Here is a 12,987-nt window from a genome sequence, read left to right on the forward strand (position 1 = left end):
AAGGTGTAGAGGAAGGGACCTGGAGCTTCCATGTTCTCGCTGGACCTCCACCCTTCCAGCACCTTGCTGTGTTCACTAATCCAGAAGTTTTCTAAATCTCCTTCAAGAGTCTTCACAGAGCTTCACCTCCAGCCCTTCTTCTTGTTGCCAGAGGCCAGTGGTTGGGATTGAAAGTTCCAACCTTCCAATCACGTGTTCTTTCTGGTGACTCAGCCTCATCCTGAAGCTATCTGGGGGGGTCCCACCCTCAGTCATCTCATTAGCATAAACTCAGGTATGATCCGGTGGGACTCCTTATGAAGCACCAAAGACACTCCTATAACCCAGGAAATTCCAAGGGTTTTAGGAGCTCTGTTTTATTAGCCAGGAACCAGGGACAAAGACCAAATACAGTCAACCCTTCCTATCCATGGGCATCCATGGATTCAACCAGCCATGGCTCGACAGACTTTCTCCTTGTGATTATTCCCTAAACGATACAGTATAGCAGTGATTTACATAGCATTAACATTGTATAAGGCATTATAAGTAATCAAGAGATGATTTAAAGTATATGGGAGGATATCCAAAGGTTATGTGCATATACTATGCTATTTTATATCCAGGACTTGAGCATCCTTGGACTTTGGTATCAGAGAGGGTCCTGGAACCAATTCCCCTCAGATACCAGGGTGCAAATGAATGTGTGTTTCTTGTCCTACCACCCTGTCCCCCTGCTCTGAGGAACTCGCTTCGTGCTGAAGATGCTTCCTGCTGGGGTCCTCTGCAGGACATGGCTCCCATTTGCAACAATGGCTGTGTGCTTTCTCCTTCTAGTCATGAAATAAAAGCCCTCCCCTTCCCTTTGATTTGGTCAAAATAAGTCAAATGTCTGATCTTGGAGGGAAATGTCATGTGCTGATTAAAGGCCAGGTTCCTGATCCAGTCATTGGGGAGGGAGGTGGCATTGCTAGAATTGGCTTAGATGAACCTGAGCCCAGCCCTGGTGCTGGGCAAAGGCTTGGTGTCTCTGAATCTCACTTAGTTGGTCCTGTAAGGGAGGTGTGGCACCTGAACAAAGTCCAGCTTCCAGTGGGGAGTAATGAGGTAACGGATACCATAGAAGCCACCAGCAGGATCCACTGTGAGAAGCAAACACATAAAAAAGTTCTGGCTGGGCGCAGTAGCTCACGCCTGTAATCCCAGCACTTTAGGAGGCTGAGGCAGGTGAATCACCTGAGGTCAGGAGTTCAAGACCAACCTGGTCAACATGATGAAACCCTGTCTCTACTAAAAATCCAAAAATTAGCTGGGCGTGGTGGCGCACGGCTGTAATCCCAGCTACTCGGGAGGCTGAGGCAGGAGAATCGCTTGAACCCGGGAGGCGGAGGTTGCAGTGAGCCGAGATCACGCCACTGCATTCCAGCCTGGACAACAAGAGAGAAACACCGCATCAAAAAAAAAAAAAAAAAGTTCTGCGGGAGGGACCGCCTTGGGAGAATGTGTTCCACCAGCCCTGGCCAGCTATACCCATGATGCTTAGTGGCGACTGCCCTGTGGGTAAAAGCTCAAAACCTCATTTTCCATGACCCCAGCAGGAGCCTCCACTGGCTGGACCCCAGTTCCTGTGGCTGCAAAATTAGGGACTGGACAGGGTTAGAGGTCCCCATATGGGAGTTCCTTGCCCTCAGGGGGCTCCAGCAGATGGTTTTTCTTTATGTTTATTAACATATATACATTCAGAAAAGTGCACATATTGTAAAAGCTGGCTGAGTATATTTCCACAAACTTATTATACCCATGGGATGAGCACCCAGATGAAGAAATAGAACATGGCCAGAATCTTAGAACTCCCTTTCCTGCCTTTTTCCAGTTATTCCCAAGAATAACCACAAACTTCACCTCTAACACCATAGTTGTGGCTGGTTGGTTTTTTTTGGTAACTCTATTTAAATGGAATCATACAGTATAAGTCTGTACTCTTTGGGGGTCTCCTTTCTTTTCTTGGCATTATCACTCATCCAGATTATAGCATGTAGTTGTAGTTTGTCTATTCTCATTTCTGCATAGTATTCTATCCACTGAATTTAGTGAATATTGTACAGTATCTTATGATCAGGTAGGACAAGTGAACAAACATGTCAAATTTCTTTGCTTTTGCTTAGGATGACGGCCGCTAACCAGTGTATTAACTCTGCTTATCATGTACCCTGTGTGTATACGAAGAACTAGGAAGATGAATTAATTATTACCTAATGCATGCAGTCTTTTTAGTAGACATGATCTTCCAAAATGGGAATCCTAAACAAAAATAAAAACAGGTATGCTTCGGGTAGAGATATGGGGGTCCTTACCGATTGATTGATTCATTGAGTCATTGATTCATTCGTTCATCAAATATGCATCAAGCGCCACTTGTGTGCCTGATACTCAGTCTCTAATCTGGATTCCTCCTTTCTCCTAACCAATTGGCAGGATCTCAGCATCTAATGACAAGTGGGTAAAGGTCATTGGAATTATCTTCTTTAGCAATTTCTAAACTAAATGATTATGAAGAGGTCCTCTAAAGAATATTTAAGTGACTATTTTTCAGAAGCAAAAAGAAGAAAACAGAAATACACAACCCTCCTCCTGAACTAACCACTAGTGATACCTTAAAATATATCCTCCCAGACCCATGTGTACAGATCTGCATCATTATGTAGAGACTTTAAGTGGAATTATTTTGTACACCTGTGTAGTATGGGAAATTAAAAGTGTTTTAATGGAATTATTTTGTATCTATCTTTTCATAGCTTTCATTAACGAAATCCTTGTTTTTTAGAGCAGTTTTAGGTTCACAGCAAAACTGAGCAGAAACTAGAGTTCCCCATACACCCTGCCCCCACACACATCCAGCTTCCCGGTTATTAACATCCCACACCAAAGTGGAACATTTGTTACAATTGATCAACCTCCATTGAAACATCGTTATCAACCAAAGTCCATAGTTTACATTAGGGTTCACTCATGGTGTTGTACCTTCTGTGGGTTTTGACAAATGTACAATGACATGTGCCTTCCATTGTAGTATCATACAGAGTAATTTTACTGCCTAAAAATCCCCTATATTCCACCTATTTGTTCCTCTCTCCCCGCAACCCCTGCCAACCTCTGATCTTTTTACAGCCTTCGTGATTTTGCCTTTTCCAGAATGTCATATAGTTGGAATCATACAGTATGTAGCCTTTTCAGGTTGGCATCTTTCACATAATAACTTGCATTATCATTTAGCAATATGTTGAACGTGTGTTTTCATGTCAATAAATATTCCTCTACAGCATTGTTAATTGCTGTCTATTATTTCATTGTATGCTAATATTTCATTGTGATATAGCATAGCAATTTCCCCCATTTTGGAGGTTTAAATTCTTTCCTATTTTTTGCTTTTAAAAATAATATTGCAGAGGACAGCTTTGTAGGTAAATCTTTGCACGCAATTTAAATACATCCTTAGGATCCATTCCTGGATGTGGGCTTGCTCCTACAAAGGGTTTACTTACTTTGAGGATTTTGATACATGTGCCAAATTACCCTCCAGAAAGGTTACACCAATTTACACTCCAACCAGTGGGATATGAAGTACTAATTTCCCCTACACTCTTGCCAACTCTGAATAACATCAAGATTTTTCATCTTTGCCAATTTATTAGAGGAGAAATGATGTTTATTTGTTTTAATTTGTATTTATTTGGGTATTAATGTCTTCATGGTTTTCCTTAAAGCATATTAGCCATCTATTGGTCTTTGCAGATTGCTTGTTCATGTTTTCTTTTTATCCATTTTTTTTTTCTATTGAGGTAAGCATCTTCAGAGCATATATTTATAAAAAGTGTTTATTAGGGGTATTCACTGCTTGTAAAGGCCCTCTTCTAATGTCAAACAATTTTTGGCCGGGTGTGGTAGCTCATGCCTGTAATCCCAGCACGGATCCCAGGGCAGATCACCTGAGGTCAGGAGTTTGAGACCAGTGTGGCCAACATGGTGAAACCCTGTCTCTACTAAAAAAAATACAAAAAATTAGGCAGGTGTGGTGGCAGGTACCTGTAATCCCAGTTATTGGGGAGGCTGAGACAGGAGAATCGCTTGAACCCAGGAGGCAGAAGTTGCAATGAGCCGAGATCGTGCCATTGTACTCCAGCCTGATCGACAGAGCGAGACTCAATCTAAAAAAAAAAGAAATTTCACCACCATGTGCACATCTGATGTCTGTTATACTTTTAAATATTAATAAAATGAATGATAATATTTATAGGGTACTTACAATAGGTTAGGCATTATGCTGTGTTAAACAGCCCTGTGAGATAGGTTCTGATATCAGTGCCACAGGACAGATGGGGAAACCAGGTAGGCGTGGTTAATGCAGTTTCTCAAGGTTACACAGTTTGTGAGTGGCTGTGCTGGTGTCAATTGATTAACAAAATACATGGTGACATAAGGTTTCTATGAATTCAATAACACTTTTAAATACATTTATCTTTTGTATTCATCACAAAAGTATTCATTTGCAAATCTGTCTCATACATGTAAGTTTAAGGCATATATTTATGTTCTCTATAGGCATGCTTGCTGAGAATATAAATTCAATAACTCCCTATAATAATTCCAAGCCCTTGCCCACCTCTCACGTGGTATACTGTTAAGGACTATGAGTTGGACCTTTTATTTTACAGGAAAGAGAAACTGAGGGCAAGGCAGGAACTTTATCAGGGTCACCTAAAAAATTGACAGCACAGCCAGAACTGAGACCCAGGGCTTAGGATTCCCAGCCCAAGTCAAGGTCAGCATGTGGCTTGGGCCAGCACCCTAACCTCATGTCCTTTTGGTATCAATGGGAACAACAGAGATGCTGTGGTAGGTACCAGAGTAAACCTTCTAGATTCTCATGGTGCCAGCCTCTAGGGAAACCAAGTGGGCACAGATCCCCAGTCCCCTGGCTACACTGGCTCCTGGGCATTCCAGGATCCTGGCACCCTGCCAAGGGTGAAAACAGAGCTGCAGACTCCTGGGCTGCATTCTGCCCCCTTCTTTTGGGTTTGCAGCTCACTGCTGGGTTTGCAACAAGCCTAATCTCTGCATGTGCAGACTTAGAGGAGCCAGCTGAGAGGGAGCATTGCCAGCAGCTTGGAATCCTCCATGAAGCCTGCCGACCCCCCTTCCCCCAAGCCTTTTGCTGGGCAGGTAGGACTAGAGCATTCTTCAGAAAAGGCAACAGGGGCTTTACCTGGGCCAGGCCTTAGAGTGTCTGCTGAGATGGACTCAGTGAAGGACACCAGCGCATGTTCTCCCTCTCTCTCTCCCCAGTGGAAGTTCATTTGGTCCTGTCACATCCCATCTTCTCCCTCCCTGTCCCTATGGCCTTTATCACAAGCACAAAAGTCTGTCTATTTCAAAGTAGAGATGTCTATGGGCCACTTGAGAGTTGGAATGCACATTAGTCCTTTGAGGCTTGATCCTGGTTCTCCGGGCAGCCAGCTCCAAGAGTAGAAAGAAATTATATGTGCAGATAGTCAATAAATAGGTGTCAGATAATAAGCACTCGGTAACTCATTATGTTTCCCTTTATGCTTTGGCTGCCAGGAGGCTCAGAATTGAATGAAGAACTCAATCACTAACCCTTTTACAACAGATTCCCGGCATAACCAACACCCCTCTTTCTCCATGAGGCCTCTAACACTATCTCTGGTTGTTTCTTAACTGTCCTGTTTAGTATGTGTTTGTTTTATAAAACATTGCAAATCTTTTGTGTGGTGAAGGTGGGATGTGAGAGATAGGACATAAATGCAAATGGCCCACAGATGTCTCTACTTTGAGATACAAAGTAATGCTTTGCCCACAGGGGGTGGTTTGCTGGGAATGATTTAAGACAGGAAAACGTTTATATGCCTCGGTCCTTCTCTTTCAGTCTCCCTTCCCCTCCTCATCTTCTCTTTTCTCCCTTCTCTCCTCCTTCTCTCCCTGTCTTACCTGCCGTCCTTTATTCTCTTACTATTGCCTGTCCTCCCTCCAAACCCCTCCCGCATCCCTCTGTGCCTCCTCGTTTATTCCTAATGGGGACCACCTCCACCTGGCAAGTATCAGTATTTCCATTTTGCAAAAGAAGACACTAAGGCCCTAGAAAGTGTAAGTGACGTGCCATGGCCACACTGATTATCCTCCCCAACTGATCGTCAGAATCCGGCTCTGAGTCTCATGAGTCTAATTCCATCCTACCCCCTAGTGCTCCATCCTACCCCCCAGTGCACCTCTGCACCCTTCAGTGCCCACCCTGCCAGCATCTCTCACTACCTGCTCTGCCTGGCGGAGATCACTGGAAGAGAGCTCCATAGGGAATCAAACCCCCACCCTGTTTTTCCTGCTGACGTCTCTTTCAGAGTTGAGATACCCAATGAGACCAGTGGGACACATCAGAGGGACCAGTGAGATATGAATGGGAACATTTGGTGAATATTTACTGAGAATATGCTGTGTGCTGGGCAAAGTGGAGAGTCAGCCAAGCAAGGTTCTCAGGGTGCAAAATTGAAAGAGGTTCTCACTCTCAGGTGCCAGTCCTGCAAGCGTATGACCCTCAGAGTGAAAGCCTCCTAGTACCTGGCTTGTCTTTCCCTAGTCTTGGCCCTGGTGCCAGGCACTGTTACAGGTGCTGGCAGTTCAATGGTGGCCTGCACCCTGTCCTCGGGGAGCTTACAGTCTATTAAGGGAAACAGATATTAATCAAGTAATCCTGCTAACAAAAGACGGTTATACATGTCACACTGCCATGAAGTGTGACATGGGGCTAGGAGAGGGTGTTTTTGGTGGCAGTTGGAGGGGGGCAGTGAGGTCTGAAGTCTGGATAGGAGTTCCCCAGGTGTTCTGCAGGCTAGGACGCAGCAAGTTCACAGGCCCCATGGCAGGATGGAGAATGGCATACAGGTGGGGCTTGTGGAGGGCAGAGGGGCCAGAGCAAGGGAGCCCCATGCAAAGCAGTCCTCAGCAGTCCGTTCCAATAAAGCGTCAGAGTTTCCAAATGACTGACTTAAAAAAAATAAATCCCAGCCAATGGAGAGAATTCGAAGCCACCCCTTGATGATGTCACTAGCACTCATCTTCCTGATCAGCATTCTTTAGTGGGATGTGCAGAGACTGGCCCCTCCACACTCGTCTGTGTCCACGGAATACAGCTATGTCTGTGATAGAATCTATTATTAGCCACATTTTCTAGATGAAGAAATGAGAACACAGAGAAGTTAGATAACCTGCTGTATTAGTCATCTCAGGCTGCCATGACAAAATACCGTAGATGGGGGTGCTTAAACAACAGCCATTTATTTCTCACGGTTTTAGAGCCTAGGAAGTCCAAGATCAGAATGCCAGCCTATTGGTTCCTGGTGGTGGCACTCCGCCTTGTGGATGGCTGCCTTCTGGATGTGTCCTCATGGTGGAGAGGGCCCTGGTGTGTCTTCCTCTCCTTATAAGGGCATCTAACCCTTATGACCTCAATTAATCTTGATCACCTCCTCACAGCCCCATCTGCAAATACAGATACTCTGGGGCTGAGGGCTTCAACATATGAAGGGGAGTGGGGTCCATAACACCTGCCCAGGATCACACCGCCCATCAGTGGGATTTGAACTCAGGCACTGCCTGTCCAGTGCCCAGGCACCTAACCACTGAGGCTCCGCCCCAGGATGTATGGTGGGGGGTACTGCCCATCCCAGTGAGAGTTCCTCAGGGCAGCAGGTGTTCAGGGATCCTTCACAAATCCACAGGCCCTTGCTCCCACCTGGCAGCTGGACTTCTGAGCTGGGACCTGAACCCACTTAAGGGTGATCCCAGCGATTGTTCGGTAGAGGACTGGACTGAGGATACTGCATGGTGAAGCCAACTTGAAACACTTGAATCTGCGGGTTCAGCCAGTTTCCAATTTACTAAGCAGCCATCGGGCGTGGTCTGCATGACCTTGGGCAAGTCGCTTGACATCTTCCAGGCCCCAATTCCTGCGCCCTCACAGGAGGCAGGGGGCCATCCCACAGGCTTTGAGGTCGGTTGAGCACCCAGCGGGGAGTCCCTGGCATAACGCAGCCAGGAGGCAGTAGAGTGGCAGGCGCCCCAGGCGGTGCAGGTGCGGCCGCGGCTGAGCGAGCGGGTGTCCGGTGTCCGCACGGGTGGCAGCGCAGGCCCTGTCGTCGCCGCCACACCAAGGCAGCTCGGAGGCTGGGGACACCCGCCCGGCCTCCGCGGCGCTGTCGCCCAGCCCTGGCACCCCCCGGGCCGAGTGCGCGTCGGGCCCCGTGGGAGGCCCTGGAATGCGTCCACCGCCCAACCCGGAGCGACCCCCCGCGGCGCCCTCTCCCGCCGCCCCGCCCGGGCGCCCGCTTCCTCCCGCTCCCTGCGCGCCCCCCTCCCGGCCGCCAGCCAACTGCGTGCCCCCAGGGCCGGCAAGAAGCCACATGCCCCCGCAAGGAATGCCGGGCCTGGCGGGCCGGGGGCGGGCGCTGGGCAGGGCCGGGCGGGCCGGGCCGGGCAGGGAGCTCCCCGCCGGGAAGGCTGGCGAGAGGGGGAGAGCCCGCCCGCGCCCGCCCCGGCCGCAGCGCACACCGGCCCGAGACGGGGCGGCCACGGGGCAGGGGGCGGTGCGCCCGGCCTGGGCAGCCCTCCCCTTCCCCACCGCGCGCCCCTGGCCCTGCTGGCTCGGAGGAGGGGGCAGGCCGTCACGTTTCCCCGCACCCCTCCCAGTCGCCGCCGCCGGCTTTGGGGCCCCGGTGGGGAGCAGGGGGCTGATTAGCCGAGGAGCAGGGGTGTGGCCAGCGGGGCCCCGGGTAGTGAGTCACACACGCCGCTCGCCCAGTCCCGGGGCCCAGCGCGGTCCCAGCCCCAGCTGCGTGCCACCCTGGCCCCGAAGAGTGTCCCCGGGCTTGGCATGAGGACCCCGGGGTGCCGAGGGAGGGGCTGAAGCCCGGCGCGGTGGTGGAGGGCGGTAAGCGGCGGGCTGGGGAGTGTCCCCTTGAGAGAGTCGGGTGGGGCTGGAGCCCTGGCTGGCCCTCGCCAGCGCCCCCAGGCCCTGCCTGTACCTGCTCTGAGCTGGCAAGGGGGCCTGGCTGCGCTCCCGGCAGTCCCAGGGTGAGGGGCTGCCCTGCCAGGCGCTGAGGGCCCATTCGGTCCGCCCACTACCCCTTGGCCCAAGTTGGGCTTGAGTTGTGAACCCTCCCTTCTCCCCTTTGCAGTTTTGCGCCCAGGCTCATGTGGGATCCTCCTGCCCTTTGCCCTTTGGTCTAGGGGTCCAGGCTATGCTTCCCAGCGCGGCCTCCTGGCCTGAGCTGCTCTAGGCTCCTGACCCCATGGGGCTGGTGGCTCCAGTCGTCCCCAGGACCAGCCCGGGATAGAAACGGCATTTCCTCTTGGCCGGGCTACAGCTGTTTTTGTTGTCTGTGTTCTCAAGTGCTTCCTCTGGGGATGGCAGGGAGGGTAACCAGACTCCGCGAGACCCCCACTTGCCCTCTCCGCCGCTCACTCCTCTTCCCCTGTTTCTTTGATCCTCTTCCTGTGCTGGTCCCACCTCCTGCGTCCCAGGACAGAATGACCGAGAACATGAAGGAGTGCTTGGCCCAGACCAATGCAGCCGTGGGGGATATGGTGACGGTGGTGAAGACGGAGGTCTGCTCACCACTCCGAGACCAGGAGTATGGCCAGCCCTGGTGAGGCCCCTGTGTGGGAACTGGAGAGGGAGAAGTGGGAGTGGGAGGTGCCTGGGCTCGGTTGGTTGGGAACCCTGGGAAACGTTCTCACTCCTTGCCCACCTTCCCTAACCCTGCTCCCGGCAGCTCCTGGGCGCAGGCTCTAGAAAAATCCAAGCAGTGGCCTAGGGAGGTCTGTGCTCGCATCTCAATCCTCCAGTTTTTCCACCACCTCCTGCACTGAACAGCAGGCTGGCTGGGACTCCTCTGCCCACCCCACATCTTCTCGGTCTCCTGGCCAGGTCCCCAGCTTTTGTCCCCACTGGGCTCTCACTCTCTGATGACTTCTTTGCTTTCTTTGCGGGCCTCTGCCCTGGCCAGCTCTAGGAGACCGGACTCCTCGGCCATGGAAGTTGAGCCCAAGAAACTGAAGGGGAAGCGCGACCTCATCGTGCCCAAAAGCTTCCAGCAAGTGGACTTCTGGTGTAAGTGGAGCTTGGGGCTCTGGGCTGCTCCTCCCTTCACCCCCATCGCCCCATTCCTGGCTAGGGAATTCACAACAATGCTACTAAGATAGGTCCTCACCTGCAATATACCAGGCCCAGGTCCAGGCCTTGGTTCGTCATCATCATTAGCCATCCAAATGGCTATTGTTGGCCCCATTTTCCAGATAGCACACTGAGTCTTGGTGAGGGTTAAGTATCCCACGCCTCGAGTCCTCTGGCCCAAAGGGGTACAGTTGCACTTGGACTCCAAAGCCATGCTCTTTCTTCCAGTTTTTTAAAACTTGAGACAAAGGGAGCTGCTGGCCTCCTTGACGTAGGCAGGCCTGTTCTTGGAGCCCCCAGGGAGAGTATGGGTTATTGCTACTGATGACCCTGGGGCCTGCAGCTGGCTGTCCACGAGTGGGCCTCCTGTCAGCCCCTCTGCCTCCCCCATGGGGGTCTTACCTCCCTGCAACAACTGAGGCCCTCCCTTCTCTTTCCATCCCTCCAGTCTGTGAGTCCTGCCAGGAGTACTTCGTGGATGAATGCCCAAACCATGGCCCCCCGGTGTTTGTGTCTGACACACCGGTGCCCGTGGGCATCCCAGACCGGGCGGCGCTCACCATCCCACAGGGCATGGAGGTGGTCAAGGACACTAGTGGAGAGAGTGACGTGCGATGTGTAAACGAGGTCATCCCCAAGGGCCACATCTTCGGCCCCTATGAGGGGCAGATCTCCACCCAGGACAAATCAGCTGGCTTCTTCTCCTGGCTGGTGAGTGTGCCCTGGGCTGTTCATGGGAGAGGTTGCCAAGGAACATGGAAGGAAACCACCAGGGGGAGCCATACTGGCCCAGCTTGGCCCCAGAACTTTTCTACCATCGCTTCTGGACCTGTCGATGATGGATCTTGCTGTCCCCTGGCCCCGGCTGAGTGGCTGCAACGCTTGGTGTCCAAGGGCAATGCTGAGAGCACCCACCTGGCAGTAGTCAGCAGATCAGGAAATCACCAAGCAGAAGTCAGGGCAATTTCCCCATGAATCCTCATGTGTGTGTCTGGTGGACCATTGGGCAGTATTGAACCAACCGATCTTCTAGAGTGGGTGACTCGGAGCTGGCCTTTGGGGATGCAGAGCATGACTTCCCACTTCCAAACCAGTAATATCAGGCTCTGGGCTAGGTGCTGGGGGTAAACCCTTCAACAAGACAGACATGGTTCCTGCCCTCAGGAAGCAGACGATCTGGTAGGAAGACAGGCATTGAACAAGCAGGTACACATGTGATATCAGTTGCAACACAGGGTACTATCAATAGATGGGTTGCAAAGATGAGGAAGACGGGTTTTCAAGGGTATGAGGAGGAAGGGTTACCAAAGCAACTTTAAGGAATCATGCTTGAGCTACTAGACAGAGATAGGGGAGTGTGGGGTAATAGAGAAAAGCATTCTAGAGGGTAAGAAGATCCTTATTCACTACAAAAACACTTCTTGAGTATCTCCTTTGTGCCAGGCACTGGGCTGGCCCTGGAAATACAGTGGTGGGCCAGATAAGGCAATCAGATAAATCCTGCCTTCATGGAGTTCTCTGTGGGAAAGATAGAATTAATCAAAGACTAAGACAAATCCATGTAAAATAATAACTCTGAGGGTGATGGAGAAACAGTGAGACTGGGAAAAAGTGAACAACCAGGGGAGGTAATATGGGTAGAGGTCAGAGAAGGCTTCCTGCTAGTTGAGCTGTGATTGAAGGAGGTGAATGCCTACCAGGTGAAGATTGGAGAGGTGCATCCAGATGCCTTGGACAGCAAGAGCAAAGGCCCTGTGGCAGGAGAGCATGGTACATCTGAGCTACTGGATGAAGGTCAGTGTGCCTGGAGTGCAGCACACACAGGGGCCTGGAGATGATGGAGACTTGATTTTGTAGGGCCCAGTGGACCAAATTAGGACTTCCATCCTTTTAATAATGTAGGAGTTGGGGGAGTGACTTGGTCACATTTATGTTTTGAAAAGATGACTTTGGCTACAGCCTGGAGAACTGATTGAGCTCAGGGGTGCTGGTCAAGAATGGGTACCCACACCCCTTTCCCCAGGTAGAGCGTGTGGGAGTTCTGTAGTCGGCAATGGTGGAAGACTGGGCTAGGGTTGGGGCAAAGACTTGGAGCCAAACGAACTGCTTTGTGAACTGTATCAGAGAGGAGAGCTCTGACTTAGACATAGACTAACTGGCCTAAGGAAGGGAGCAGGAGGTATCAAGGACATCTGCAGTCTCCCAACAGGTTGTTAATGGTGTCTTTCTCTGAGAAATGGAGGAGGCTGGAAGGGGACTGGGTTGAGGGAAAAATCATGATTTGGGTTTGGGACTTGTTGAGTTTGGAGTAACAACAAGATATCCAAGTGGTGATGTCAAGTAGGCAGTTGGATATATGGGTCCGAAGCTTGGAGAGGAGGCTTGGAGATGTTGCTTAGTGAGTCACCTGTGCATGGGTGGTCAGTGGGGGAGTGGGTGTGGAGCGCAGAACCTAGGGAGAATGTGCTGAGTGAAAGGTGGAAAGGCCTGTGAGCAAGCTTTGAGGGACTTTAGCAGTTCATGGTCTAGAAGGGGAGCTTGATCCTGCAAAGGAGACAGAGAAGGTTTGCAGCCAGAGAGGTAGGAGGGAAACCAGGAGAGTGGGTGACCTGGAAGTCAGGGGAGAAGAGAGGTTCTCCAGGCCACAATGGCTGTCAGTGCCAAGTGCTGCTGAGAAACCAGCCAGAAAGACTGAAAAGTGTCCCGTGGATTTACTACCAGGGAAGCCATGGGTGACTTTAGCAAGAGCTATTGTAGAAAGCAGT

The 12,987-nt window shown here is 50.8% G+C and overlaps 1 protein-coding gene across 12 annotated transcripts in view; it reads left to right on the plus strand.

The window, feature by feature from the left end:
- PRDM11 (PR/SET domain 11) overlaps positions 1-12,987 on the plus strand; it is an 88,297-nt gene that overhangs the window by 25,409 nt on the left and 49,901 nt on the right. For 8 of the 12 annotated variants that reach the window (XR_002938466.3, XM_063783999.1, XM_024347057.3 and 5 more), the window contains exons 2-4: positions 9,571-9,695; positions 10,056-10,159; positions 10,671-10,933. Coding sequence is in view for 11 of the 12 variants with exons in the window: in XM_054662235.2 (XP_054518210.1) it covers positions 9,571-9,695; positions 10,056-10,159; positions 10,671-10,933 (492 nt within the window). In the remaining variant the exon portion in view is untranslated. Of the gene's footprint in view, positions 1-8,564; positions 8,978-9,570; positions 9,696-10,055; positions 10,160-10,670; positions 10,934-12,987 lie in introns of those variants that run through there. The other 4 variants (XM_009460286.5, XM_009460288.5, XM_054662237.2 and 1 more) reach the window with 4 other exon arrangements.

Source organism: Pan troglodytes, chromosome 9 (genome assembly GCF_028858775.2).
Source record: "Pan troglodytes isolate AG18354 chromosome 9, NHGRI_mPanTro3-v2.0_pri, whole genome shotgun sequence".
Taxonomy (NCBI): Eukaryota; Metazoa; Chordata; class Mammalia; order Primates; family Hominidae; genus Pan; species Pan troglodytes.